This window comes from Taudactylus pleione, unplaced genomic scaffold (assembly GCF_031769625.1).
Source record: "Taudactylus pleione unplaced genomic scaffold, aTauple2 ptg000333l, whole genome shotgun sequence".
In the NCBI taxonomy this organism is placed as follows: domain Eukaryota; kingdom Metazoa; phylum Chordata; class Amphibia; order Anura; family Myobatrachidae; genus Taudactylus; species Taudactylus pleione.
This window is the reverse complement of record NW_028284734.1, coordinates 10186003-10213889: the sequence shown is the minus strand read 5'-3', so window position 1 is coordinate 10213889 and position 27887 is coordinate 10186003. Positions and strand designations below refer to the sequence as shown.

The following is a 27887-nucleotide window of genomic DNA, read 5'->3' as shown; positions in this document are numbered from 1 at the left end:
CCAATGGTGCCCGATGTACCGGTGGTTGTATTGCGCAAGTAGGCGTCTTAAGATAGGCTGGTGAGTGTGTGCATACACAAAGTGATCGCACGCCAAGACATAGTGGGCTTGCTTATGCCTTGCCGTACGATCGCCTGCCGTGCTGTCACGCAACCGATTTTGCATAAACTGGGTGCGAAAGAACGCATCTAGCGAGCGGGTCTAAATGAGTTCAAATGTGCGGTGTAATGTGGATAAGATTGCACAACTGGAATATTTCATGTGGGTGCCTATAAGCGCTTTTATTTCATGTGGGTGTATATTGTGCTTTTTCGTGTGTACGTCTGTTTTTTTTTCTTCATTTGGAGCCCATGAGCCCCTTTTCACAATGACAGTGATCGCGCTGAGCTAAAAAAAATTGTGTGTCCCAAAGACCACTGGCTTTAAAAAATTGGGGTCCTAATCCATCGTTTCTGGGTCCCATCACATATTATGGGAGGTGATGGTAGGTTGCAGTTGAGACAGTGCTGGAGGCAGGTAGCAGTTAGGGTAGTGGGGGTTAAGGGCAAGCAGCAGTTGGGGTAGAGCTGGGGGTATAGGCAGGGAGAAGTTGTGGTAGAGCTGTGGGTAGAGGGGAGTAAGGGCAGGCAGTGCCACAGGTTGGGAGAGGTAAGTGAAGAAACCAGTTGTGACAGTGCTCAAAGGCAAGGAGGGAGGTAGGGGCAGGCAGTGTTGGGAGTAGGGAGGGGGGGGAAGGGTGGATAGCAGCTGGCGCAGTACTGGGGGGGGGGCAAAGAGGGGGTTAGGGGCATGCAGTACTGGGGGTAGGGAGGGGGCAAAGGTAGATAGCAGCTGGGGTAGTACTGGGGGCAAGGAGGAGGATAGGTGCAAGCAGTACTGAGGGTAGGGAGGGGGTAAGGGTAGATAGCATCTGGGGCATACTGGGGACAAGGAGGCCGCTACGAGGCAAGCAGTACTGGGGGGTAGGGTGGGGGTAAGGGTAGATAGCAGCTAGGGCAGTACTAGGGGAAAAGAAGGGGGCTAAGGGCAGGCAATACTGGTGGCAGTGCTGGGGAGGGGATTCAGGATAGCAGCTGGGGCAGTACTGGGGGGGGTAGGGAAGGGTGTAAGAGTAGACAGCTGTTGGGGCAGTGGTTACCTCCTTTTCCTGATTGAAGCCCCCCGTCTGGTCATTGTTGGTCGCCTCCAGCTCCTTCCTGTCTGAATGTAGAGAGCTGCAATGAAGCGCAGGCAGCGCATCTGCAGCCAAGGAAGATCCGTCGGCGCCAATGGGTCGCCTAAGTACGCTGGCGACCAGAGAGTTAAATTGTTGGTCTCCGGTCGGTGGCAGTTGGATGAGACGCTGCCGGTGGCAATTTTTTGGGAGACGCTGCTGGCAGCAATTGGTTGAGAGAGTGGGCCTGCAGGATGTGCTGTGTGTGTGTGTGTGCTATGTCTGCAGCAACCAATCACTTCCGGCAGCATCTCCCAAACCAATCACTGCTGGCAGTCGATGTCCACAGATCAGCAGTTTTAGTCGCCAATTGGCAGAACAGGCTGGCGGAGATCAGAATGGGGAATCGTGGCTCAAGTGTATGGGGCCCTTTTCTTAGCTATGCTTTACCCAGTGCACACTGATGTGCTGGTACAGCGTCCATCACTTCCAGGTTGCACATCAGGTAACAGTGTAGGAATAGAGCAGCCTCTACCACAACCCAGTCTATAACCAGCACAGAATGGAGGAGGGGGAATATTGCACCCTTGGCAATCCTCCATCCCGTCTTACTATCCTCCTACACCTGCTCCTTTACAGAATAGTCTGACCTGGAAACTCCTGCCCTTACCTGATGCGTGGGTTCCTGGCCGAGTACTGCATTTCTACTAAAGTCCATACATTGCACTGGGGGCGGGGGACCGGTCACTTGGACTCAGCAATGCATCATGACTACATATAAAGTAAAGGTTCTCCTATTGGTCACAGCGGACAGCGCTCCTATTGGTCCGGCTGTTACATCGCAGGCAGCGCTGCCGGCTGCAATTAGCTGAGAGAGCGGGCCTGCTGTACGCTCTTCGTGTGTGTGTGTTATGTCCGCAGCAGCCAATCACTGCCGGCAGTGCCTCCCGAACCAATCGCTGCTAGCAGCGTTTGGCTAGGGAGATGCTGCTTGCGGTGATAGGCTGTTGTGGACACAGAACACACAGCGCGTCCTGCAGGACCCGTGCGGTTTTAAGAACCGGATTCCTAACTACCCTACTTCTATAGCGCATATTTTCAGATCACTGAATGAGACATAGCCCCTTTAGCACACGCTAAAGGCGTTATGTCCTCCTTTCAGTATTTAACAAACAGCGCTGAGCTTAGCTTATTGCTGTTTGTCAATGTACCGCTTACGAGCGATACGGTCCCTATTGCACATACCCCCATTTCGTTCATATGTAATAGGGGCCCCCACATGTTTGTTGCCAAGGGGCCCCCAAAGACCTTAATCCGGCCTTGCGCTCTTTAATGGATATAATAGTTGGTATTTAAGTTTGGGTGATGCACCCTCTTCATGCTTTTCTGTTGCTCTTTTCCTTGGTACTTTACAAAGAATACCCACAATTCTTGCAGCAGCTGTATAAATCATTTCAGTAGCCTGACAATTTGTCTGTGAAAACTGAAATCACTGAATAATTGGATAATTCCAAAAGATTAAGAATTACATTCAAAGGAAGCTCACAAGCATTTATATATGTAGTAGTACCTGTCGCCTCTTCTAAGTGAACTACCAGTTAAATGTTAATGCTTATATGGAGTTACTCCTTTCCCGTGGCATAGCCACAGAAACTGTATGCTTAACATGCGTGCCACTCAGTGCCAGGTTAAGGTCCACATGGGCCTGGAGCTGACTTTCAAATGGCCTATCGTGTGCCGCCGCAGGGGGTGTGACTAGTGATGTGGTGGGGCATGACCAGTGCTGTGGGGGTGTGGTCTGCACAGGGGGTGTGGCCTGCATCATGGGCTGTGGCTGGCTCCTTCCTTCAATCACCTCAATTGCACTCCCCACCCCGCTTATAGCAACAGTGTAATGTGAAAGTCTACAAACAAAAGGAAATATCCTTTGTTAGTGTGACAAAAAAGAAAAATGGCACTTAGTGATCACATGAATTTAAAACCTCCCTATTGAAGAGCATGTGGGTCACTTAGTGATGTTATGAATATGACATCTCTATATAAAAAGGACCTAATCTTATTAATAGCTATACCAAGAAGATATTAGATCTATCTATGTAGTGCATGCGGTGTCGCTCTCTACTATGGTGCTTCTAGCACACTCAGCTGATGCAACAAACTGTCCAGATACAGGCCAGAGTGTGCTAGAAGCACCACAGCAGAGAGCGATAGCCCAGGCAGGAAAGAGGAACTGCACAGGTTTAACAGGTACAGGGTGCTAGAATGAACAATAGATTATGTGTGGGGCAGGGGAGATCCGCCCACACAGAGAAGAAAAATAGAGTGTGGGAACACACCTAGGCACCTAGGGGCGCGGCCTAGACCTGTGGGAGACAGGGAAGGCCACCAAACTCTGGGGCTGAATGTGAGTGTGAGCAGGCAAGAGCCTATGCTACCTGCAAGTAAGAAGCCCAGACTGTGAGGCTGTACATGTGAGGAGCTGTGGCAGCCAAAGCCAAGCCAGGCTGGAACCTGTGGTATACAGTACCTTTGAGAGACAGGACTGGAGAGACTTTGAGACACTTTATTTTTGCAGGTTAGCTGCCCAGGATAGTGAGGGCTCAAGAAGTGAGATAGTTGCCCTGAGTGAGGGCTATGTGTTTGCTGTTTTGTTTTCTGTTTTGTTTTCTGTTTGATGCATGCTGATGATAGTAAAGCAATATTTTCATTTACAAAAACCTGGAAAGCTGTGTGTGTTGACCCTCATTCGAGCACCTAACACTGCACCACTGACACTCCTCTACCGAGCTAATTATCCCATATCATTACAACACATATATACTCGCACACACACACACATACATTAAATATGTAAAAGCAGAGAGAGGTGGCACTCCAGGGACTGGCACAATGTAGAAAAAATATGTCATGACAAGTATTTTTTGTACATTGTGCCAGTCCCTGGAGTCCCACCTGTCACTGCATACTTATTTACTATTTGGTTTTGGAAGGCACCGGGACATCATATATGGAAATGACTGAATTACATAAGTGTTCGTCGGCAGCAGTATGAGGTGATAGGAACAAGGTTTTTCTGGCAACGCTGTCAGTCTCCTGAGGGCCTATTTTCAATGGGAGCCCGAAGCTGCAGCTCCCCCTGCCCCATTGTTAATCCGGCCCTGGTACAGAAGTTCAAACTGATAGAATGACTTTCCTCACATTACAATAAGATACACTGCTCAGCACGTTTCATGAATTTACCTTCATGCTGCAAATTAATTTATATCCATCTGGACAGAGCAAGAAGCAAGTCCTAAAGTTATTTATGCTTGCTGTATTGTACCACTGGTGTATTTGTTTTAATTAAAACAAACCAAGTACTCTGTGACAAATTGCTCATCTGGGCTATCCCATAGTAAAGGTGCGTACACAATAGACGATCTGCTCATGATGCGATATCGTGAGCGTTTTCCCTTGAACTCTCCCCAGCTGCTCCTCAGCACTCCAGGACACGATATGGTGCTTAAAAGTGTTAAACAATCTATCGTTTGTCCTTAACGCTTCCAGTGCATCGTGTCAGAGATTGGCAGATCTTGCATGCTGTAGGTAAGATCTGAAGATGCAATGTAGACCCACAGGGACACGCCTCGGCATCGTAATCGTGAGTGGACACTCACGATTTGGACATTTTTACACGATTTGTCGTTCTGATGTGTCATAATCGGGCGAATCGTGTAAAATATTGTCTAGTGTGTACGCACCTTAAGTGTGAAATGATTAAACAAGACTTAAATTAAAGCATGTTTTTGATCTTCTATGACAGAGAAACCTAAACATCAGAGTACCAACACAATCCTTGGTGTTTGGTTTAGAAGAGATTCTCACAGTGGCTTCTGATTTCAAATCAAATCAATTTATTATCACATCCACAATAATGCGTCAGCAAAAATGTAATGCAAAATACTCACAGTCAATAAATTGATTTGAGTTGCTTACTGGTTAAATTCCAGATCGGAATCTGAAATGCTGCCTTACCTGTCTGTTCTAAACCGGGGCCATCATTCCCTTCACTTTCATGGTCAGTTTTCCGTCTTTTCACAATTTGTTCTCCATCTTGCACTGCATTGGTACCTGAGACCTAGGATGGAAAAATGAATAGCCACAATTAAAACTGTAATAATATGTCAGACAAAAAAAAAAAAAAGATTTTGTGACAATTACTGCTCATACTAAAAGGCCTCTGGTCTTCCAGATATCCTCCTTCCCTACATAGTGGCCTCCATTGTAGCAGACAGATGATGGTTCCTTCTCTGAGACCATATAAAACTGCACTAAAGCCTGGATTACCATGAAAAGGACAAAAAGATGAAAGCCACAGGCCAATAACACTCTCCCAGAACCTGCAATCCACCAGTACTAAAGTAAGCACAGTGATCGCAAATACGCGCTATAGCACGTGTTTTATTCGTATATGAAGAACGGGGAATCACTTTTGCAAAATGGGTGGGTCCCCAGGGACGCGCCCCTCCTGGCTCCCAATCAAATGATTAATGTCTCCCTGGCCTGGCCAGGGAAGACTATAAATAGTGGAGGTAGAGCTAGCCAGCCCAAGTTCAGCAGCAGCACCTTTCTTTCCTTTGATGATGCAGTACCCGGGACTACAGGGTAGGCAGCTGCTTCCCCGGCAAGCAGAAGGCACTGGCGGGAGGAAGGTCCCGGCACCCAGCGGCAGGACGGCCCCAGCAGCAGGACGGTCCGGCACCCAGCTACAACACGCCCCTGACGGGAGCCAGCGGCAGGATGGCCCTGGCGGCAGTACAGTCCCTGCACCCAGCAAAAGGACGGCCCTAGCTGGAGGTAGGCCCCGGGATCCAGCGGCAGAATGGCCCCGGCGGCCGGACAGCCCCGGCACCTAGCAACAGGACGGCCCCTGCGGGAGGTAGGCCCGGCACCCAGCGGCAGGATGGCCCCAGCACCAGGGAGGTAGGCGCTGGCACATACACGATAGGTGCTGTGGCAGATGGGGGGCTGAGGGTAACTTCCTGCGGCTGCTGGTGCAGCCCCCTCCCAGTTCTTCCCCAGCTGCTATTTACAAATACCCCTTCCCTACCCCAGCCCTGCTGTACTGTCCCAGCTGCTATTTACCAATACGTCCTTCCTACCCCAGCCCTACTGTACCGCCCCAGCTGCAATTTACCAATACCCCCTCCCTACCCCAGCCCTGCTGTACTGCCCCAGCTATCATCTACCCTTGCCCCCCCCTACCCCCAAGCACTGCCTCTAACCTCTGCATGCCCCTAGTACTGCCCCAGCTGCTATTCACCCTTACCCCTCTGACCCAACTCTATCCTAACTGCCCCCAGCACAGTCCCAACTGCTGCCTGCCCTCACCCCTCATAATGTGTAATGGAACCCAGAAACAGTGGAGTAGGACCCCAAATTTTTAAAGCGAGGAGTCCCCGGGACTCACAATATATTTTGTTCTGTGTGATCACTGAAGCTCAAGTGGCACAATAGTTCTGTAACCAATGTCCAGCAGCTCCAGTGCGAATACATTCAGTCATTTACAAGGGATGCGGTCAATATCCCTACCGCAGGGATTCCGGCAGTCAGAATGCCAGCGCCGGGATCCCGACACCTGCCAGAAATCCGGCGCCGGCATCCCCACCGCTGGAATCCCGTGGGTAAGTAGCGGGGTTAGGGGGGAGCGTTAGCACTTGGGTGCGGGGAGGTTAGGTTTAGGCACTTGGGGCGGGGGGGGAGGGAGAGGTTAGGTTCAGGCACCGGGGAGGGAGCGTGAGAGTTATGGTAGGGAGAGGTGGAGGATTAGGATACCTACCAACAAGTGTGGGTATCCTAACCCTGTCGGGGTGCCGGCGCCGGGATTTTCACCACCGGGATCCAGAGCGCCGGCATCCCACACCCATCCCATTTATAATGTAGACTGGATAATGCATAACATCTATATGAACTGAACTTTGGCTACCAGACGTAAAAGTTACAAAAGTTGCATAACTTTTATTGCCTTTGGTTAAATTTAAACAGCATATCCAAGTTAATAAACACTTAAACATAAAAACATTCACTACATATGTTATCATAGAGATCATTGATCTACTTAGTAAATCCATCCTCAGAACAAACCCACAAGCCTTGGCTATTCTCTGGCTATTCTGGCCTAGCAACAATTAAGCCGAAAGGAGGGTGCATCTGGCCTTTCTAAGACATATGATGATCAATGCCCTGAAGTTTGTTATCGGGGATTTAAATGACTGTCCTCAGAGGTAGATTCCAAACCAATCAGTTTTTATTTGCCAGGATACATAGTGCTACAGCTGCACAATTATGTCCAATATTACCAAACAGGTTGGCCAAATCAGTATGTGTGCAACTAGTTTACATCCCGGTGTCCAGGGAGACATGCAGTGACATCCCAATTTCCATGTTTGGAAGTTCAATTGACAGCACTGGCCAATCAGCACTACAAGTAGTGGTTTGAGAAGTATGTTATTTGGCTGTGCACAGCTTCCAAATCAATCATAAGTGGCAAGGTTTGGGAAAATTAAAGTTATGGTATAACATACCTCAGTTAACGCTTTTTCTTCGAGGTCCATAGGGTCCACAGGATCTACCTTGGTGTATGTAGTTGGGAGTGATCCATTGCACCAAACAGCTTACTGCTTTGAAGCTCCCAGCATGCTCAGGTCCTCCTCCTTATATATCCCGCCCCCAGCCACATGCATTCAGTTTGTAAACAAGCCTAATGGCAAGAGACGGGAAGTGGAGAAGGAAGTACAATGTACCCAAGAAACACTCTCAAAACACGAAGAGGGATTCAGTGATACAAAAAGAAAGGAACAGATCCCAACTGAGGCCAGGTGCGTCAGGGAGGGTACCCTGTGGACCTCGAAGAAAGAGTTAATTGTGGCATGTTATACCATAACTCTAATTTTCTTCTTCAGGGTCCACAGGATCTACCTTGGGGACGTCCTAAAGCAGGTCTCTTAAGGGTGGGGACACTCCTGAGCAGAGAGAAGAATCCGACGCCCAAAGGAAGCATCCAGGGAGGCAAAAGTATCAAATGCATAGAATTTGAGAAAGATATGGACAGAAGGCCAAGTGGCTGCCTTACACAGCTGTTCAGCCAAAGCGCCATGTCTAACTGCCTACGATGGTACCACAGCCCGAATAGAACGTGCTGTCACCTTGTTCGGGACAGGGAAATCAGCCTGTGTATAGACCGGAGAACTAGTCATACGCAACCAGCGAGCCAAAGTCTATTTGTTAGCTGGCCAACCTAGTTTGTGAAACCCATATAACACAAAGAGTACATCTGATCTCCTGATGGGGCTGCTATGATCAACGTAGATACGTAGGGAACGAACCACATCCACGGAAGCTTCACCCTTAGAAAGGTCTGAAGACTGAAAGGCTGGGACTACAATTTCTTCATTAATATGAAAATGGGATACCACCTTTGGAAGGTAACACGCTTTAGTATGGAGAACAGCTCCAGAGAGAGAGCGACATGAGTGTGCTGCCAAAACCGAAACTCTGCGAGCTGAGGAAATAGCGAGGAGAAAAATTGTCTTTGCTGTCAACCATCTAAGGTTCACCTTATCCAAGGGCTCAAAAGGAGAATCTTGCAGTGCCCTGAGAATCAAAGATAAATTCCATGGTGCCACCGGATGGACAAATGGAGGTTGCAGATGGAGAACCCCCTGCAAAAAACTTCTAACATCCAGCAGGGGAGCAATTCTGCGCTGGATCCATACTGACAATGCAGAAGCCTGAACTCTCAGGGTAGCCAGGCGAAGACCTAATGCTGCATACACACGATTTTGTTAAAGATCTGAATGATAACGATTGTAAAAATCCTTCAATCATTCATACGTATCTTTGACTTGTGGGGCATACATTGACCAACGATGAACGTTCCCGCATGTCAAATAATGATATCTGACATTGACTATGTTTGCAGTAAGATTTGGACGATTTCATTCATTTTAATACTGTCAGAAATCATTCAAATGGTTGATGAAATCGTTCATTCGTTCATCATTAATCTAACAAATCTGACCGTGTGTATGCACCATAAATCTAATCCCGCCAGAAGAAAAGCAAGCACTCACGAGACCCTGAAAACTTTAAGGTCATATTTTCTGTGGGAACACCGAAGAAAAAATTAATGCCAAATCCAGTGATAGATGGGGGATGAAGCAGTCTTCCTTGCCCTAAGCATCGTCTGGATCACAGAAATAGAGAAACCTTTGGCCTTTAAGACGGAAGATTCAAGAGCCATGCCGACAAAGCCAGTCGAGGTAAATCCGAATATAGGCAGTGGAAGTGGCCTGTCTATGGATAGACATGTCAGATTGGTGAATCAATGTCTCCTGGGCCAGGCAAGAGCTATTGGTATTTTCCGGTCGCCCTCCTGCTTGACCTTTCTGACAACCCTTGGGAGGAGGGAGATTGGAGGAAACAGGTATGCCAACCTGAAGTCCCATCTCACCGCCACAGCGTCCAAGAAGGCGGCTGAGGGATCCCTTGTTCTGTACCCATACCTTGGAACCTTGTGGTTTTGGGGTGATGCCATGAGGTCTACGTCTGGTAGCCCCCACTTGTCCACCAGGAGTTGAAATACGTCCGGATGAAGAGCCCATTCTCAGACGTGTATGTCCTGACGACTTAGGAAACCCAATACCCAGCTGAAGACTCTTGGGATGAATATTGTCGAGATTGCTGGAAGATGGCATTCTGCCCACAGCAGAATGTGTCACTTCCCTCATGGTTGCCGGACTTTGTGTGCCTCCTTGATGATTGATATAGGCCACCACAGTCGTGTTGTGGGACTGAATCTGGACCGGCCTGCCCTGAAGAAAGTCCTGCGCCAGAATTAGCGCTCTGTGCACTGCATGAAGCTCCAAAACATTTATCTGTAGGTGACTTTCCTGATCCGTCCACCTTCCCTGAAAAGAGTGAAGACCTGTCACTGCTCCACATCCTTGCATCCGTGGTGAGGAGTACTCATTCTGGGACCCATAACGGGTGACCCTTGTCCAGATGTGTCGTCTGCAGCCACCAGGCAAGGGAGAGCCGAACCTCTGGAGAGATGCGGATCCTCTGAGACCTTATCCGATGATACCGACCATCCCAACAAGACAGAATCCATTGCTGCAGGGACCTGGAGTGGAACTGAGCATAAGCCACCATGTTGAATGTGGACACCATGGAGCCCAGCACCTGCATTGCCAAGTGAACTGATACTTCCTGCTTGCAAAGTAGACTGTGCACACGGGATTGTAGTGCTGCAATCTTGTCCTCTGGTAGAAGAATCCTCTGTCCCAGAGAGTCCAGCAGATCTGCTGAGTTGGAGAAAGACTTTTTCCAATTTATTATCCAGCCGTGCTCTTGTAGGCAGACAATGGTCATCTGGAGATGACATTGTAACATCTCCTGAGATAGTGCTAATATCAGGATGTCATCCAAATATGGCAGTGTCCTGACTCCTTGTCGTCTGGGATGAACCGTCCTGGCTGCCATTATCTTGGTAAATACCAGAGGGGCTGTGGCCAGCCCGAAGGGTAGAGCCTGAAATTGGTAATGTTGCTGATCTACCGTCATTCTCAGAAATCCTTGGTGAGATCATTCAATAGGAACATGCAGATAAGCATCCTGTATGTCCAGGGCAACCATGAAAACTCAAGGTTTCCATTGCCAGCATAATTGACCGTAGGGTTTCCATATGGAATTTGGGCACATGGATGAATCTGTTTAGAGACTTCAGATTCAGGATAGGGCAATGTGACCCATTTGGTTTCTGAATCAAAAACAAATCTGAATAATAACCCCTTCTCTGTTGCATCACAATAGCCTCCCGAAACACCAAAGATCTGACCGGGTCTACCGGAAGGGTTGTACCAACAAACCTCTGAGGAGGATGCCTCAGAAACGTGATGGCATAACCATAAGAGACCACCTCTCGAACCCAGGCATCCGTAGTAGCCTGATGCCAGGCATGAGAAAACTGTAGAAGTCTGCCTCCCACCCTGAGACCCCCCAGTGGAGGCCCGCCTCCTCAGGCAGTGGGCTTATCATCCAGCTTGGAAGCAGGACGTCTGGTTGACTAGGATTTCCTGGTCTGCGGTTTCCTGTGAGAATTATTTCATCTAGAGGAAGATTGTCTCTTTGACCTACTCTGTGGGCGAACGGACCGAGCTGACGACTGCCTATACTTAGGGGTAGTCGTAGATGGCAACCCCGCAGATTTAGATGTCGCCAGCGAAGACACTATGTCATCCAGCTCTGGTCCAAACAGTACCTTCCCAACAAAAGGCAAAGACTCCTGGGCCTTCTTGGACCCTGTATCCACCTTCCAGGTTTTTAGCCGAAGGGTTCTTCGAGCAGCAACTGAAGTTGCCGATATCCTAGAAACCAAGATACCTGCATCAATGACCGCTTCCCCGATATACATAGCTGCTTCTTGCATCTGCCTGAGATGAGACAGCTGTTCTCTGGTAGTATTTGACATGCTATCCTCCAGAGCCTTCATCCATTCTTCCATAGCTGGTCTGGTAATAGCTCCAGATAATGAAAACACTGATTTTAAATCGTTATCAAGTTTTCTATCTGTAGCCTCCTGAAGGAATGGGTAATGTAACTAGATTGATCAAGAGCTCTACATGAGCATCTACTGATGGAGTAACTTCCCATTTGTTACACTCACCAAGTCCAAATGGTATCGAGAGGTTAAATTCCTTGTAACATGAAAATGCTTATTTGGAGTACACCATGCTTCAGACATCAGATTAGTCAGTTCAGACTGAGGAAAATAATCTTTAGCCACCTTCTGACGCCTAAAGACCGGAGTCTTAGATTTCGGCAGAACCTACTCTTCCTCTATACTGAGGACAGATCTAACCGCTCTCACTAAAGAGCGGACACCCACAGAGGACTGATGGTCTTCTTCCACTGAATAAGACCCCGAACTCTGAGTATCAGAGTGTGAGGAGGTCAGAATCCTGAGGCAACGTCTGAAGAAAAACTCTTTTATGCCCTTGTAGTGTTCACTCTAGCTCCGGCGGCAGGCAGGGCGCCAGAGCTAGAGAGGGCAACCTTGCGCGCGCGCCCGAAAAGGGGGCGTGGTCATGAAAAGGGGGTGTGTCTATAAGACGCGTCCCCTTTTCGTCATACTTGGGGGCGTGCCCGGCGCTTACGGACATGCCGGGCAGCCCCCAAGCGTTGCAGAAAGGGAGAATAGATGCGGCACCCGCAGGCTGTGAGGGCAGGGTGCTTTTTGCCCTCCAGCCGTGCCCCGCTAAAACAGCCTAGCGGGAACGCTACCCTTGCTTTACTGCCACTGGTCTATTCGCCTGCACCACCTGCTGAGTGGCTTATAGACGGCAGCATACTCTGACTAGAGTGAGCAGAAGAATCAAACTAACAGGGATTCATGGGGGACATATACATAGAAGGATGCAAATGCTGTGGGTACCCCATGGCAGGAGGCAATATCGTGGCAGGAGCACGCGACCTTACAGCCCTGTCCACCAAATGCGACAACACCTGAGACCAAGAGGCCACCCAGAGTGGTTCTTGTGCTGATGCAGGTGTACAAGATAGAAAAGGTGATTGTTTACAACAGACAACCCATCTTGCACAAAATCCTGCTCAGACAGGCCTGCAAAACAGGATTTACAGGATTTCAGCACAGGAAGCTCATCCTTCTCTCCTTTACCTTTAGACATGGCAATGTGTAACAGGTATAAGGTATAGAGTATAAATGCAATGTGACTTTAAATGAAAAACCCCACACACCTTCAGATGGATGAGGAGATACACAGTGATAGATATAGTTGACAGTTTGAAAACAAAAAGCAATATAAATACTGCAGCTAGCATCAGTCACATACAATGCATAAATATAATGAAATGCTAATGCAAATGGAGTCTGAATCAACTAACCAGCCCCCTCAGAGGTATTGGTATGATATAGAGTGCTATATTCCTGACCCAAGGTAGAGGGTTATACAGGAAGACAGACCTAACCTCTGAGACCAACAGCTTTCAGCAGCGCACCCATGGTGGACTGTGAGCGTCTCACACATGAGGTGGTCAGAAGTAGCAAACCAGACGCTGGAATCCTCAACCGGAAGCTGCTTCTGGGTTTGGGGGGGGGGGGGGAGCGCCTGTTTCCCCTAAGCTGCGATTATGACGGCACGGATACGCTGGCCTCACAGTAGTAGACGCTCCTAGTGCGCTCTACTGTGTCTACTACCCGTCCCTGGCGACAGACGATATGGCCCCAGCCACCTTAGTGAGGACACGTTACACGATACGTTCACCCGCAGCTGCCTCCGATGCGTCTCCTACACCGGAGGCCTGGACTGCTTCGTGCACGATTCCCCACACGAGGAATCATCTTACCTGCCATCTCCGTGAAGCCGATCGCAGTCCGGACCCCAGCGATGCCACTAGCTGAGCCAGGCCAAGACCCGCCGAAATCCCCAGGGCTTATAGCGGTACTGGCGTTGCGGCATCGGTAGGAGTTGCAGTTAATGCATCATATTCGGCGCCTAATACCGCTAAACTCAGAAGTTCAAAAAACTAAGGTAAATCAAAAAAGAAAAAGCCTGGGACTGTCTAGGCAGTCCCGCTGCTAAAACGGTGCGTCTGGATACTTGCCGCGCACCAAACAAAAAAACTGAATGTCTGTGGCTGGGGTATATAGGGAGGAGGACCTGTGCATGCTGGGAGCTTCAAAGCTGTAAGCTGCTTGGTGCAATGGATCACTCCAACTGCATACCCCAAGGTAGATCCTGTGGACCCTGAAGAAATATTTAGTTTATTTGATATAAGGCTTTAACAAGGAGTCAACATTTCTGCACACCTTTTAATGCAACATCACGTCAGAAGAGTATGTTTTGCTCCATATTTGTAAATACATCTAGAGCAAGGAACAGTAGTGAAAATCACTGGAAAAGTTTTCCTATTATGCAGAAATCCAAATAACATTTAAGACTATCATGATACGGTGTGCTAGGTGAGATATAGGATGTCGCAATATCTACAGAACATCTAATGTAGTCTGGCATTGTATTCCCCAGGAAGAATGGATTAATGGTGAGTGCACACTTAGCGATGTGCACCCAGAACATCATTGCCAGCGACGGGATCCGGCAAGTGCATACACACTTACTGATGCCGGGTCCGATTGGGTGAGATACAGGTCATGCTGCAGCATGGCATCGTTAGCGACATCCCCCGTCGAATCTACAGTAGGGCCGATGGGTGATGTCGCTAGCAACCCATGGGAGTGCACGTCATGGGTACACAGTAGGCAATGTACCCGATATTCCGCTCTGATCCACAGGATTTGATGACATATCGTCTAGTATATACTCAGGTTAATACTCTCTTGCCACCCTGAGCACTGTAAATGCACTGCACCTGGGACAAGTCATGGGTATATTCCCATGACTTTGTCCCAGGTGCCATGCATTTACACTTCTATTGCTTCAGTCAGCTAGTCTCCGGTGCCCACAGACATGGTTATGGTGCCATTTGGGGGGCATGTACAAGAACGGGCAGCAGCAGAGTAACAAGCGATGAGCATTTTTGCTTTTCTCTTGTACAGTTTCCTGTGCACAAACATCACTAGGAATGCACCCCATCGTTATAGTTGCAACTGGCCATGAGTCACAATGATGGCGAGAAGCAACACCCTTTGTGTTATTCCTTGAGCAATTATTGTTGATTATAAGAAAAATAAACCTACACAATACAAACTGAAAACACACCAACAGCAATAAAACTAGGTAAATCTAATAAGAAAGGTGTCCAGGCAATGAGGTGCTTCTGCTTATCAGTGCACACAGTATAGTGTAAACCACAGGATCTCAAACTTGGCCCTCAGGACCTCAACAGTGCTTGTATTCCAGGTCTCCTCACCGAGGGGTCTATTTATCAAGCAGTGTTAGGAGACAGAGTGAAAAGTGATAAGGTACCAGCCAATCAGCTCCTAACTGCCATCTCACAGGCTGGGGTATATTTACTAAGGTGCAGGTTTTTAGAAGTGATTTTGTTGCCCATAGCAACCAGATTCTAGCTATTACCTTCTAGAAGGTGCTAGATAAATGTTAAGTAGAATTTGATTGGTTGCTATGGCCAACAAAACCACTTCTAAAAACCTGCACCTTAGTAAATATACCCAGCTGTGTTTAAAAAATGACAGTTGGGAGCTGATTGGCTGGCACCTTATCACTTTTCACTGTCTCCCAACACTGCTTAGTAAATAGACCCCCCAGAATCACAAGTGAAATAAGTTGCAGTCACTGGTGGCTCTTTTAAACTGTGCCCTTGTGTAACGTATACACCTGCGCATCTGCTGTGTGATCTGGATAACGTGACTTGCTTTGGGTCCTGAGGGGTATATTTACCAACGTGTTTTTAGAAGTGGAGATTTTGCCCATAGCAACCAGATGCTATTTATTCACTTCTTGTGCTAGTTAAATGTTTAGAATCTGATTGGTTGCTATGGGCAAAACCTCCACTTCAGTAAATATACCTCCGAATTTGAGAGAAACCTATGTATAGTATGTAGTACACTCAGTGCATGTGACAGTAGCAATAAGCGCATTACAGGCATGTGTGTCCCTTTCGTTGTCTGTCACTAGGTTTTTCCCCCACCCTCCTGACCTGAGGGGGGCGGCTTGGTGCTGACTGCTGCCGGAAGAAGTGACTGATGGTGGGCTGTGAGGAGGCAGATGCCGGGCCAAGGCCTGCTCTGTGCCGCCGCATGTCCACGGAACACAGCACAGCAGTCAGAGCAGAGGCAGCATTGACTGAGCACAGCCACTCCAGGCCACGCACCACCTTAGCCACGCCCACCTTCGTGCTAGGCAGCGCTGATTGGTTAGCCGCTGACACATGGGCGGCCTAAACCGGGTTATGGGTGTTAACGCGTCAACAGCAGGGCGGGCTCTTCCCTGTGGCGGGAAATCTTAGCCCACAGACTGGCAAATGATTGCCGCCCCCGTGCTAAGCCCCGCCTCTCGGTATCTGCGTCACTCTGTGTAGTGTGTGTACCCGGCTGAGCCTGTGACCGGCATAGTACATACAGTGTGTCAGCGTTACAGTCAGATTTATTTCTCCCCGCGGCTATGAGGAAACTGCTGCTGAACTCCATAGTGGCGGTGTGCCCCCCCGGCCAAGGCATCGGTAGGGATGGCACTCTGCCGTGGCCCTCGCTCAGGTATAGTTTTGCCATTGTTGCTGCACTGTACTCCCTTATAGCACACTTATTATAGCGTAATCTCTCGCTATCCGACATGACCCGTTCCACCAGGTACAAAATGCTCTGCTCCTGTTCTTCCCACCTAATGTATGATTGCAGCCACCTGTGGTGAAACACCCTTCTCATAAACTACCTAGTTCAACACAGGTGTCTGCAATCATACATTCGGTGGGAAGCCCAGGAGCAGAGCAATGTGTACCTGGTGTAATGGGTCATGTTGGAGGGTAGGGAGTTGTGATTACTGCTATAAATTGTAGGCTTTTATCATATTACACATATTGGGGTAGATGTATTATAGTGACACGTTAAGTGCCGCTATAACGCTTCCTGCTTCGCCTCTTTACCGAGGCGAAGCAGGAAGCACTACCGGTGAGATGTGTGAACATTTCACCGGCCGGAGAGGGGGAGCGTTAACTCCCCCCTCCGGCGCTACCCGCTACAGATCACATCGCATCAGCCTAGTGCTGATGCGATGTGTGTCAGGCCTGGCCGGCTCCAATGAGCATGCGCGGGATCTCGCAAGTATCGCGAGATCCCCGCGTGCAGCCCTGGAGCCGGTAGCTGCCACAGCAGGGACAGCGCTGTCCCTGCTGTGGGTATAGGCTAACGCCAGGCTGTAGCTGTCGATAACGACAGCTACAGCCGGCCGAACGGTCAGACGATCTGACCGTTCGTACATAACCCAGGCTGTCGGCGCTGCTATCTACAAGATAGCGCCCCTGTCATTTACCGCCCAGACCCCCGATCATACATCGGGGAGAAACGGTATCAGCTCACTTAACGTGCGCTGATACCGTTTCTGGGCTTCATACATCTTCCCCATTATACTTTACATAGCTCGAGTGATAGTGCTGCATGTTTATGTACATGTTTTTCAACATAGGCTAAAGTTAAGACCAGTGGGTATACTAATCTTTTGATATATATATATATATATATATAAAAACATTTTTAGTGCTGTAACTATGGGTGGGCGACCAGTGCTTACGCATTGGCTCTGCACCGGTGCCACCCCATGGCACTTTCTTCCAGGGTGCCGCAGCCAGGACCACTGCTGCAGCACCACTGGAGCGTCCTTTACATACCCTCCAACCTGACCGGTTCCATTAGGTACAAAATGCTCTGCTCCTGCAGTTCCCATCTAATTTGTGATTGCTGTCACCTGTGTTGAACTAGGTAATTGTGATGAGAGAGGTATTTCACCACAGGTGGCAGCAATCATACATTAGGTGGGAAGTCCAGGGGTAGAGTATTTTGTACCTAATGGAACGGGTCATGTTGGAGGGTCTGCCTTTAGACACTCCAGACAGGAGCTGATCAGTACATCGTCAGGACTCTCCATTCAGTGCTGTATCTATTGGTGCTGCTGGCCCTGCCCCCTCTGCGCGAGATAATTACAGGCACTGAAGAGCAAGCTGGCACAGGGTGTTTTTGATCCTTATTCCGACTGGTTATATTATGAGTTTAAGGATAGTGGACCCCATATTCTGAAGAATGACTACATAATACATGAGGCATGGCTATCAATGGTTAACAACCATTGATGGTTGATGGCTTTGCCATTGATGGTGGAGATCTGATGGTTCTCTGCTATCAATGGCTAACAGTCTGCCTGGTGTGTCTTGACATGCAAAGTCTTGCCTCTTCCCCTGATTAGTCTGGTGAATAGCAGCAGGGATGTCCATTGATGGGTGAAACCAGAGATGGTTTCATGTCATCAATGGTTAAGCCTTCAATAGCCAACCCTATAGAGCAGTGGTGCCCAAACTCTGTCCTCAAGTCACCCTATCAATCCAGGTTTTCAGGATATCCATCCTTAAGTACAGGTGAGTAAATTAGTACCTCAGTCAGTTTGATTATACCATCTATGCACAATCATAGCCTTAAAACCTGGACTGTTATGGTGCCTTGAGGACCAAGTTTGGAAACTGTAGTGGATAGATCCCCTTCAGTATTTGTACCCTGACGTCAGGGCAATAACTAGAGTTGTGTGAGCGGTGCAGCCGCACAGAGCGCAATCCTCTGAGGGTGGCACCGCCCACAGCTCCTGCATCTGGCTAGCAGGGTACCTGTAAGGGCACCCTGTTGCCAGAACCTCTGCAGCAGTGTTGCCTGGATTGTCCTTAGAACTGATGGTTAGCCTTCTGATGGACATCTCTATATTTCATAAAGATACCAGCTCTAATAAACATGCTGTATAGGTGTGCCTAACAGCTGGTGCTCTACTAGTGCATACAGCTCATTATCCTAACATATCAAAGTGCATATTACAGTGCTGTTCAAAGTCCAAAAATTTGCCTGTAACAAACATAATTAATACTACAGGCTTACATATGTGTACGAGGGCTGATTGAAAAGTAATGAGACTGATTTTTTTTATTCAGAATCAGATGACTCCACAGGATCTGAACATTTTTCTTTTTCAAAGTAGCGTCCTTCACATTCAATAAATTTTTTATAGCTTTTCCATAACGATTCAGCCGTGCAGTAGACTGTTTTGTGACATCACTTTTTCGAGCTGCAGCTGTGACATTTTTCACTTCAGCATCTGTTGAGAACTTATTTCCGCGCAGTTGTTTTTTCAGGGTTGGGAATGCCCAGAAATCACAGGGCGCTAAGTCAGGGTTATATGGAGGGTTATCCCAGTGCTGTCCCATTAATTTTACTCAGTGCTGCCAATGCAACAGCCGCAACATGTTGGCCGGGCATTGTCTTGGAGCAAAAATCACTGTTTCTTCAGCAAATGTGGTATTTTCTTCCTCATGGCTCCACGCAAATGGTTTTTCAGGATGTTTGCATAGTAGTCACCATTAATTGTCTGTCCACGGGGAACCCAGTGCTGTAGGATCATACCGTGCACATCAAAGATCAGCAGAAGCATGACTTTACACGCCAAAGGAATCGCACAGAATTTTTTTTGCGGAGGTGATTTTGCATGTTTCCATACACTGGAATGTTTGGATCCGAATCATAATTACGAATCAACGATATGTCACATGTGACAATCGATGTCAGAAAATCGGGTATCCTCTCCGACATTTGAACGGAGTTCTTGCACTATTCAACTAGTTGTCGCATCTGCTCTTCTGTGAGATTTCTTGGTACCCACCTAGCACACGCGATGCATTTAAAGTTCCTTTGTCACAATATGCTGAACCCATTCGAATGAGATGCCAAGTGAAGCCGAAAGTTTGCGTAATGTTAACCTTCTGTCATTTTGCATCATCTCTGCAGCTTTGGCAATGATGACATCTGTAAACTCGGTGGATGGTCCCCCAGAACGTGCTTTGGCAGTCACTTGCATATTGCCCTCTGTGAAGTGCTTCCATCACCAAACTACTACAGCACGGCTAATTGTTTCTGCCATAACATTTCATGAGTTTCATTTCCGCTTTTTCCAAGTTTAACACAAAATTCAATCACACATCTCTCAGACACGTCTTCCTCATCCGCCATGATGAAACATACGCCATGACCAAACAAAGAAGACTATGGCAGTCCAACCACAGGTTCAGACTTATCGTTGTATGAGCTTCACAATAACCAGCATAGTGTACTTATGGGACAAAAAACAGAGGCACTCTCATTACTTCTCAATCTGCCCTTGTATATATATGCACAGTGACAGCTATTCAATTCTCTTAAGTATATAAATAAATAAAAAACATAACTTGGCATATTATTTACTGTTTACAATACTTGATCAAGTATTGATGAAACCTTCATGGATAGATGTTACTGAAATTATTTTGTTCTTTCTTTTGATTTTGTTTTAGAAATGAATTTAAACACTTTCAGAGACTGACTATGACCTCTACAATTGCAGGTAATGACTGGTTGTCAGTGGCTCAGTGTAACAATTTGGAATAACAGAAAATACATAAAATGGGAACCTTACAAGGTAGACAAAATAAATGTAGATATAACTATGAAGAGTAGGACAGACCCTTCATATAATATACTAGATATATGCCAATAATGTAAGCAGCGCAGTAGACTCTTGTACAGGTTGAGACTCCCATATCCAAAAAGCTTGGGACCAGGGGTATTTTGGATATCGGAATATTCCGTATTTTGGAATAATTGCATATCATAATGAAATATCTTGGGAATGGGACCCCAATATACACATAAAATGCATTTACGTTTTATATACATCTTATACACACAGCCTGCAGCTAATTTTATACAATATTTTCAATATTTTTGTGGCTCAAACAAAGTTTGTGTACATACATGAAATTCATTTATGTATCATACCCACCTTATACACACAGCCTGAAGGTAATTTTATACAATATTTTTAATAATTTGTGCCTTAGACAAAGTTTGTGTACATTCAACCATCAAAAATCAAAGGATTCATCATCTGTCATGCTAAAAAAAAAATCCGTATTTCGGAATATTCCGTATTTCAGAATATTTGGATATGGGAGACTCAACCTGTATTTCAAAAATTGTCATTATATGGTTTGGAAGTAATAATCCAATTACACCTTAATTGTACTCAAAGTGTGACATTCCTGAGGGGAAAGTTTTGACCAGGTCGTAGACTGCAAAATTAGTGCAGGTGACCAGGCAGACTGGTAAGGGCAGGAGCAACAGGCTGATAATTGTTACATCTTCATACAATTCAAGTTGAAGGGATGTGATCACTATGCACAGCTTGGAGTCAGCTGAATGGCAGGAGGATCAGACAGGTATGATAATCAAATGATCCGGCCTATTTTCAGACTGTGAATAATTATCTTTCAGTATATGGACTGCTTTAGGGGTTATTTTCAAAAACAAAGCACAATATAGTTAGTGCTCGGACAGCCCATGCTGAGAGTTCAAACATCTTTGGCATTTGCGAAAGATCTTTGCTTTCGCTGTTTGCATACTCCACCCCTCACTGCCCCCGCCCACCTCCGGCGAAGCTGCCGGATGGAGCAGAGAAGAGGGTTGCCCACTAGGGCAGCGGGAACTGCCAGAGAAACAGAGAAGACAGGCAGCAGAGAAAAGCGGGGAGGGATCGTCTCTTTCCTGCTTTTCTCTATTTCTAGAGGTAAGAAGGCACATAACTCCTTCTATGTAAATACCATTCCTGCACAGTCCCCGTGATATCCAATGGGGGAGCTGCAGCAATGTGACAGAAATGAAAAGGCTGATAAATCGGTGATTTCTTCTTTAGGTTCCATAGGGTCCACAGGAATTATATTGGGGCGGGGGGGGGGGTTATGTGGTTCGAGTGATCCAGGCACCAAATAGTCAAAGCTTTAGCTCCCAGAATGCACTGGTCCTCCTCCATATATACCCCGCCCCCAGCCACAGGCATTCAGCTCTTTGTTTGGTGCTCAGCATGATTCAGACAAACTTTTTGAACAGGGGACTGCTTAGGCAGTCCAAAGCTTTAATTTTCTAGTTTTATTTTTCTATTTTTACTGGGTTAGAAGTGCTGAGCGTCCTAGAAGACGCATGCACGGCGACTCCTTCTACCTCCGCCTGTGCTGCAACACCAATAACTTCTCTGGTGATTTTGGAGGGTTACAGCAGAGCTTGTCAGCAACGCTGAAGGCCCAGACTGCAATCAGATGCATGGAGATGTCTGCTAAGGCGATTCCTCGTTTACAAGGAATCGCGCGCACTGACAGTTCCCACGTGGGCGAGTCACACCACTTGGGAACTGTCAGTACCTGGAACCAACCAGCGGCCGCTCTACAGTCAGCGCAGCCGCTGATTGGCTCTCGGGACTGCCAGCTCTGTGGATGTGCCGGCAGCTGGCATTCGGTAGCTATGAGTATGTGGCAACACACATACTCATAGCTAGTTCGTGGATCGTGTAGTTTTTTTTTTTGCCAAGTACGTGGATTACTGCGGAGACCAGCGCCAGGATATAGGAGTATGTTTTTTTTATTTCCAGGGCCATGTTTTTGGGATATCCTACTCGAGAAGGGGACAGATTCATCTGGTATAGGTAAGTATGTGTGAATGGGTAGGTGTGTGTAATAAAGTTATACAGTCACGGTGTGTGTGTTTTGTCTTTTAACTATTTATTTTACAGTGAAATTACAGGTGCTGCATGTCTGCTGGCACTTGTAGTTCCACAAGTGCAAAATGGCAGGCATGCTGGCACTTGTAGTTCCACTGTAAAGTACAATAGTGTTACATTATTTGGCTCCTATTACCCCCATACCCACCGCTCCAGGTGTATGGGGATGAGCCCCAGGCTTCAGCATAAGCCTGTGGTGCTCGGGAGAGGGGGGACCCTTTTTTGGGGGGTCCCCGATTCCCCCGAGATCACCGGCTTGCGCTGACCGACTTGGGGTGTAATGCTTTGGACCTGGAGCCCTGGTGATTGGGTCTGGTTCTGGTCTTAAATATAGGGGGTACCCCACGTTTTTTTTGCCCCCTATATTTAAAACCAGCACTAGTCCCTGCAGCCTGGTGCTGGTTTCTAAATTACGGTGCAACCCTACACATTTTGTTCCCTGTATTTTTAGAAACCACCACTGGCTGGCAAGCCTGGGGCTGGTTTGGCTTTTGGGGGGGGGGGGGGGGGGGGGGAACCTTATGTAATTTATTTATTTTTTTTGCAAATTTTTAATACTTTATTTTTACAGGTTAAAAATAACAGGAATTTTCGGGAAATATTCTAGGGACCCCCCTAAAGATGTGTAGACATGGGGGATTACTATGGCTACCCCCATTTTTAACTACTGAAGGAAGTCCGGGTTTCTAATAGCCGCGGCAGGTGCATAAATGCGCTTTGAATAAGGTGATGCAGAAGAGCATTTAGAAGTGTTTTTTTTGTTTTTTGTTTTTTTTTTCATAGGGCAAAACAAGTATGTCCATCAAATTTGGGGTACTCGAAAATGGTGTTCAGCATATTTTAAAGTTGCTAAAGTGACTTAAAAAAATTGTGAAAAACCGACCTGACGCAAACACCTGCAATCAAAAAAACACTTGGGGACTACTTGGACACCCCCAGAGTAAAGTTTGCTATTTTTTAAGTTTGTACCCCAACTTTTTTTTTCGCCCCCTTTTTCAAAGTTAATTTTGGGGTACCCTTAATTTTTTGTTTTTTGACAGATTACCTTTTGGGGGACTGTCTGAAGGCTGCACGGGGGGTTCTCGAAATGTTGCACCCCAAAACCCCAATTCTGCACTTTTTAACGCCTGCCATTCATAGGCGTTACTTTACCGCCTATTACATTGCATTGACTTAACGCCTAGGCGTGAAAGTCTTTCAAATTGAATGCGGAGGAAAACTAAAACAGGCAATAATGACGTCATCGGCGGTAAATTACTGCAAATCCGGACTTAACGCCTCAAATTGAATACGGCCCTTAATTGCATATGTATTGTATGTGACTTTTGCTAGCTGCTGTTTGATACTGCCTTTTATTTCTGACTGTTATAACTATCGCTGTGTTTCTCATCCCTCTGTACAGGGTCTGTGGGGTTTTCTCTGTACTTCACAAATACTGGTACTTGTGAAGATTGGCACCTTGTACCTTTTATACATTGATATGTCAAAGGTTAAGGATAAACAGGAGGTTGAGGCTCCTGTTCTGGTTTCATGTAAATCCTGTTCAGTAGGCCTGTCGGCTCAGGATTTCATACAGGATAGTTTGTGTGCTACCTGTTATAAACAGCTACCTCTCCAATTTTTGGATGGATGCCTATGCTCACTCAAATCAGAGTATGGTTCAACTATCTACCGCTGCTCAGCAAGTGATGCAAACAAATAGACCAGCTACCGTTAAGCATAGGCATAAGAGAGTATCCCATCAGGCGCAGCCTGCGGATTCTAACACATCAGATGATGATGCACATGGTTCCTCTTTCGGGTCTCTCTCGGCTGGGGAAGACCACCAATCCTCTGTGGATGTCCCCTCTTTGGTAAGAGCGGTTAGATTCATCCTTAGATCTAGGCGGAACCTCCTCTTCCTCTATACTAAGACTCCGGTCTTTAGGCGTCAAAGTGGTAAAGGATTACTTTCCTCAATCTAAGCAGTTTACGGGCCTCATTGCTAAAGCATGGAACACTCCTGATAGACGTTTCCATGCTTCAAGGAAGTTAACATCTCAATACATTCATAGACGTTTCCATGCTTCAAGGAAGTTAACATCTCAATACATTCACCAGGTGAAAAGGGGTACAAAGTGGGAAGTCTCTCCAGATGTAGATGCTCATGTGACCTGATTGATCAGGAGCTCTACATTACCTATTCTATCTGCATCCTCATGGATGTTACAGATTGATTTTAAACATGTTTCAAGTTTTCTATCTGTTTTCCCATAATCTGGAGCTTTTACTTGGCCAGCTGTGGCCATAGCCTGGGTAGCCAAAGCCATGGACGAAAGCTCTGGAAGACAGTATGCCACAGGATACCAGAGAACAACTGTCCTATTTCTCCCAAATGTATGAAGTGGCTGCTTATGTGGGAGAAGCGGCTATTGATGCAGGACTCCTGGCTTCTAGAGTATCGGCAACTTCGGTTGTGGCTCACAGAACCCTTTGGTTAAGGTCCTGGAAGGCAGATACGCGATCTAAGAAAGCTTTTCAATACCTGCCTTTTGGTGAAAAAGTTTTTTCTACTTCAGGGTCCATAGGGTATCCACAGGATACCTTGGGGTATAGGTGTGACGTCAGTCGCAGGGCACCAAAGAGTTAAGCTTTCAGCCTCCCAGGATGCACTAGGTCCCCCTCCTATACCCCGGGCCAAGGCACCCCAGTTTAGTTTGGTGCCCGGCCGGAGTCGGGTGCACCTGTTGGAGTGGGGGCTAGAAGAGCCCCTGAAGCTTTTTCTTCATGCAGCTGTGGCTGCACATCTGGATGAACAGCATGGACAGTCAGTCCTGACGTCCATGCTGTCTTCCCTACACCCCGCCGGTACCAGAACGCCGGTACTGATCCGGGGATGCTGGTGGGCGTCTGGGGTCACAGCTAGCGGTGACCCCAGATGCTCCGGACCATGGCCGGATTCAAGGGGGACAGAGGTAAGCAGCGGGGTCCCGCGGTGGGTCCCCGCTGATCACATGGTCCTAAGTCCCCAGGCAGGGGGCTCCCTGGGGACTGGCTGCAGCGTGGAGCCAGGCGACCAACCTGCGCTTCCACTACCCCCTGGGACAGCGGACCGCAGCAGAGCGGTAGCGCTGCGGCGTCCCAGGGGTTAAATGCATGCCAGGGGAGCGCGCCTTCCCTGTCTCACAGCCGGCGCCTCCCCCGCTGCACACAGCCCTCTCTGCACTGTGCTGACTGGTCCTGTGTCAGCGCTCCTCCCCCAGGCCAGCTTCTCTCTGCTCCTCGGCGGCCATCTTCTCTGCAACGCATGGTGAACGCTGCTGGAAGTCTGGAAGGAAGCATCGTGGTCTGGGTCCCCCCGCATACCTCTCCTCCGCTGTGGCTCAGGTCTGTGTATGCAGCGCTGTGTCCTACCAGGCCCTGTGTCTGTGTAGTTGAGTGATCAGCGCTGTTAGTGCAGGAATTGTTATTTCTCTGCATTGTATGTGACTGTGCTAGCGCTGCCTGTAACTATTCTTCTCTAAACTGTCAGCTTTATTACTGTCCCTGTTCTTTCTGCTAAAGCCCTTGCGGTGCGGTGCTGCAGGGTGGTCTCTCGCCTATTTAATACTTAATTGGTGAGAGAGGTCACATACGTGGTGCCATCATGTCTGAAAGTGATTTTCCCCTCCGGCTACAGTGTACCACGTGCAAAGTACCGTTAGCGGAGGGGGAGGGTAGCGCGGAGGGCCTTTGCCGGCAGTGTTTGTCCATGGCGCGGCCTATTACGGTTACAGCACCGGTACAGGAGCCGCCCTGGGCTTGTTTCGCTCAGGCGTTAACAGCTTTAGTGGGCCAGTTAGCTCCGCAGCCCGCGTTTACTCCGATGGGTTTGTCCCAGCAGTCTGTGGTGTCGTCACCCATGCAGGGGTTCCCACGACAATTGGTGGTACCCCACAGTCTCCCTATTTCCCCGCTCCCGGGTTCTCAGGAGCCAGCGTGGGTTAACTCCCTGACGAGTTCTTTACAGCACTTGTCGGATGTGTTGCAAGGGGAGTCTGTGATGCGGCCTCATAAAAGGCCGGTGGCGTCTCTGTCCGCTCCTTATGAGGATGACGAAGGGACGTCTGATGATGGGGAGATTCTGGATCCTTACGATCAGGAACCTTTCCATACTAAGGACGCTGATGCTAAGTCCAAAGTATATATTCCTGGACTTATTCGGGCGGTCCGCACAGCCTTGGTGATTGAGGACGAAGTTCCCCCAGCGGCTAAATCTAAGTATGCCTTTTTCAAAGATGTGAAGGGCGATGCCACAGTCTTTCCTCTTTCGGGTCAGTTGGTGGACCATTTAGAGGAGGCGTGGAAACAACCTGGCAAAAGATACCAGCCGCAGAGACGCCTGGCGGTGGCTTATCCGTTCGCGGATAATTATTTTGCTAAGTGTGAATCCCCTCCACAGGTGGATTCTCACGTGACCCGTCTTGTCCGTAGTGCCACATTGCCGATGCCATCCATGTCCTCCCTTAAGGATGCTACGGACCGCAAGGTAGAAATCTGCCTGAAGTCCGCTTATTCCCTTGCAGGGGGGGCAGCACGGCCGGCTATGGCCATTTGCTGGGTTGCCAGAGCGATGGAGCGCTGGGCGGATTCATTAGAGGCTTCTTTTGAATCCGACTGTCCGGCCGAACAAGCGGAGTTGATTGGCAATCTCCGTGATTCGGCCACCTACATCAACGAGGCGGCTCTAGACATTAGTACTCTGGTGTTTAGAATTTCTTCAGCAGCGGTAGCTGCTCGTCGCACCTTGTGGCTGCGATCCTGGAAGGCGGACGCAGATCCAAGAAAGGTCTGGAAGCGTTGCCGTTTACCGGAGAAGTTCTCTTCGGTCCGGATCTGGATAAGATTGTGGCCACGCTGGCGGCAGCCAAATCTGCTTGTCTCCCGTCGGCCGCTGCTCCTTCTGGTTCTGGACCATCGTCCTTTCGGTCATCTAGGGCCCAGGGCAGGCCCAAACCACAGTCGTTTCCTCGACAGGCTGGCCCTAAGAAATCGGTCAAGCCCCGGAAACAGGCATGGAGTACCAGACGTCCGGCCCCCAAGCCAGATGACAAGCCTGCGGCCTGACGGTCCGGGTCTCCCCTTGGGGGATCCCAGGGTGGGAGGCCGCCTGCTGCAGTTCTCCCGGTGTTGGTCGTTCACTACGACAGACACTTGGGTTCTGGAGGTGGTCTCTCACGGGTACGCCCTCTCCTTCCGGCACAGAGCCCCGGCTCGATTCTTCACCACGGGTCTACCATCAGACCGGAACAAGGCTACGGAGCTGCGGAAGGTATTGCACACTATGCTCCAGGCTGGAGTTATAGTGCCTGTTCCATTCTCCCAGAGGGGCCAGGGTTTCTATTCAAATCTATTTTTGGTACAGAAACCCAATGGGTCATATCGTCCGATTCTCAACCTCAAAGCACTCA

At 48.2% G+C, this 27887-nt stretch overlaps 2 protein-coding genes across 3 annotated transcripts in view; one reads left to right on the top strand and one right to left on the bottom strand.

Annotated features, from left to right (window-relative positions):
- MSH3 (mutS homolog 3) overlaps positions 1 to 15970 on the bottom strand; it is a 324355-nt gene extending 308385 nt beyond the window's left edge. Inside the window, exons 1-2 of one of the 2 annotated variants that reach the window (XM_088443712.1) lie at positions 15830 to 15970; positions 5168 to 5270 (exon numbers count right to left, since the gene is read on the bottom strand). In XM_088443712.1, coding sequence (XP_088299838.1) covers positions 5168 to 5270; positions 15830 to 15931 — 205 coding nt within the window. In that variant the 5' untranslated portion in view covers positions 15932 to 15970. Of the gene's footprint in view, positions 1 to 5167; positions 5271 to 15773 lie in introns of both variants that reach the window. The other variant, XM_088443713.1, reaches the window with a different exon arrangement.
- A 180-nt stretch (positions 15971 to 16150) lies between these two features.
- DHFR (dihydrofolate reductase) overlaps positions 16151 to 27887 on the top strand; it is an 82503-nt gene continuing 70766 nt past the window's right edge. Inside the window, exons 1-2 of the mRNA XM_088443711.1 lie at positions 16151 to 16385; positions 20204 to 20253. Coding sequence (XP_088299837.1) covers positions 16294 to 16385; positions 20204 to 20253 — 142 coding nt within the window. The 5' untranslated portion in view covers positions 16151 to 16293. The remainder of the gene's footprint in view (positions 16386 to 20203; positions 20254 to 27887) is intronic.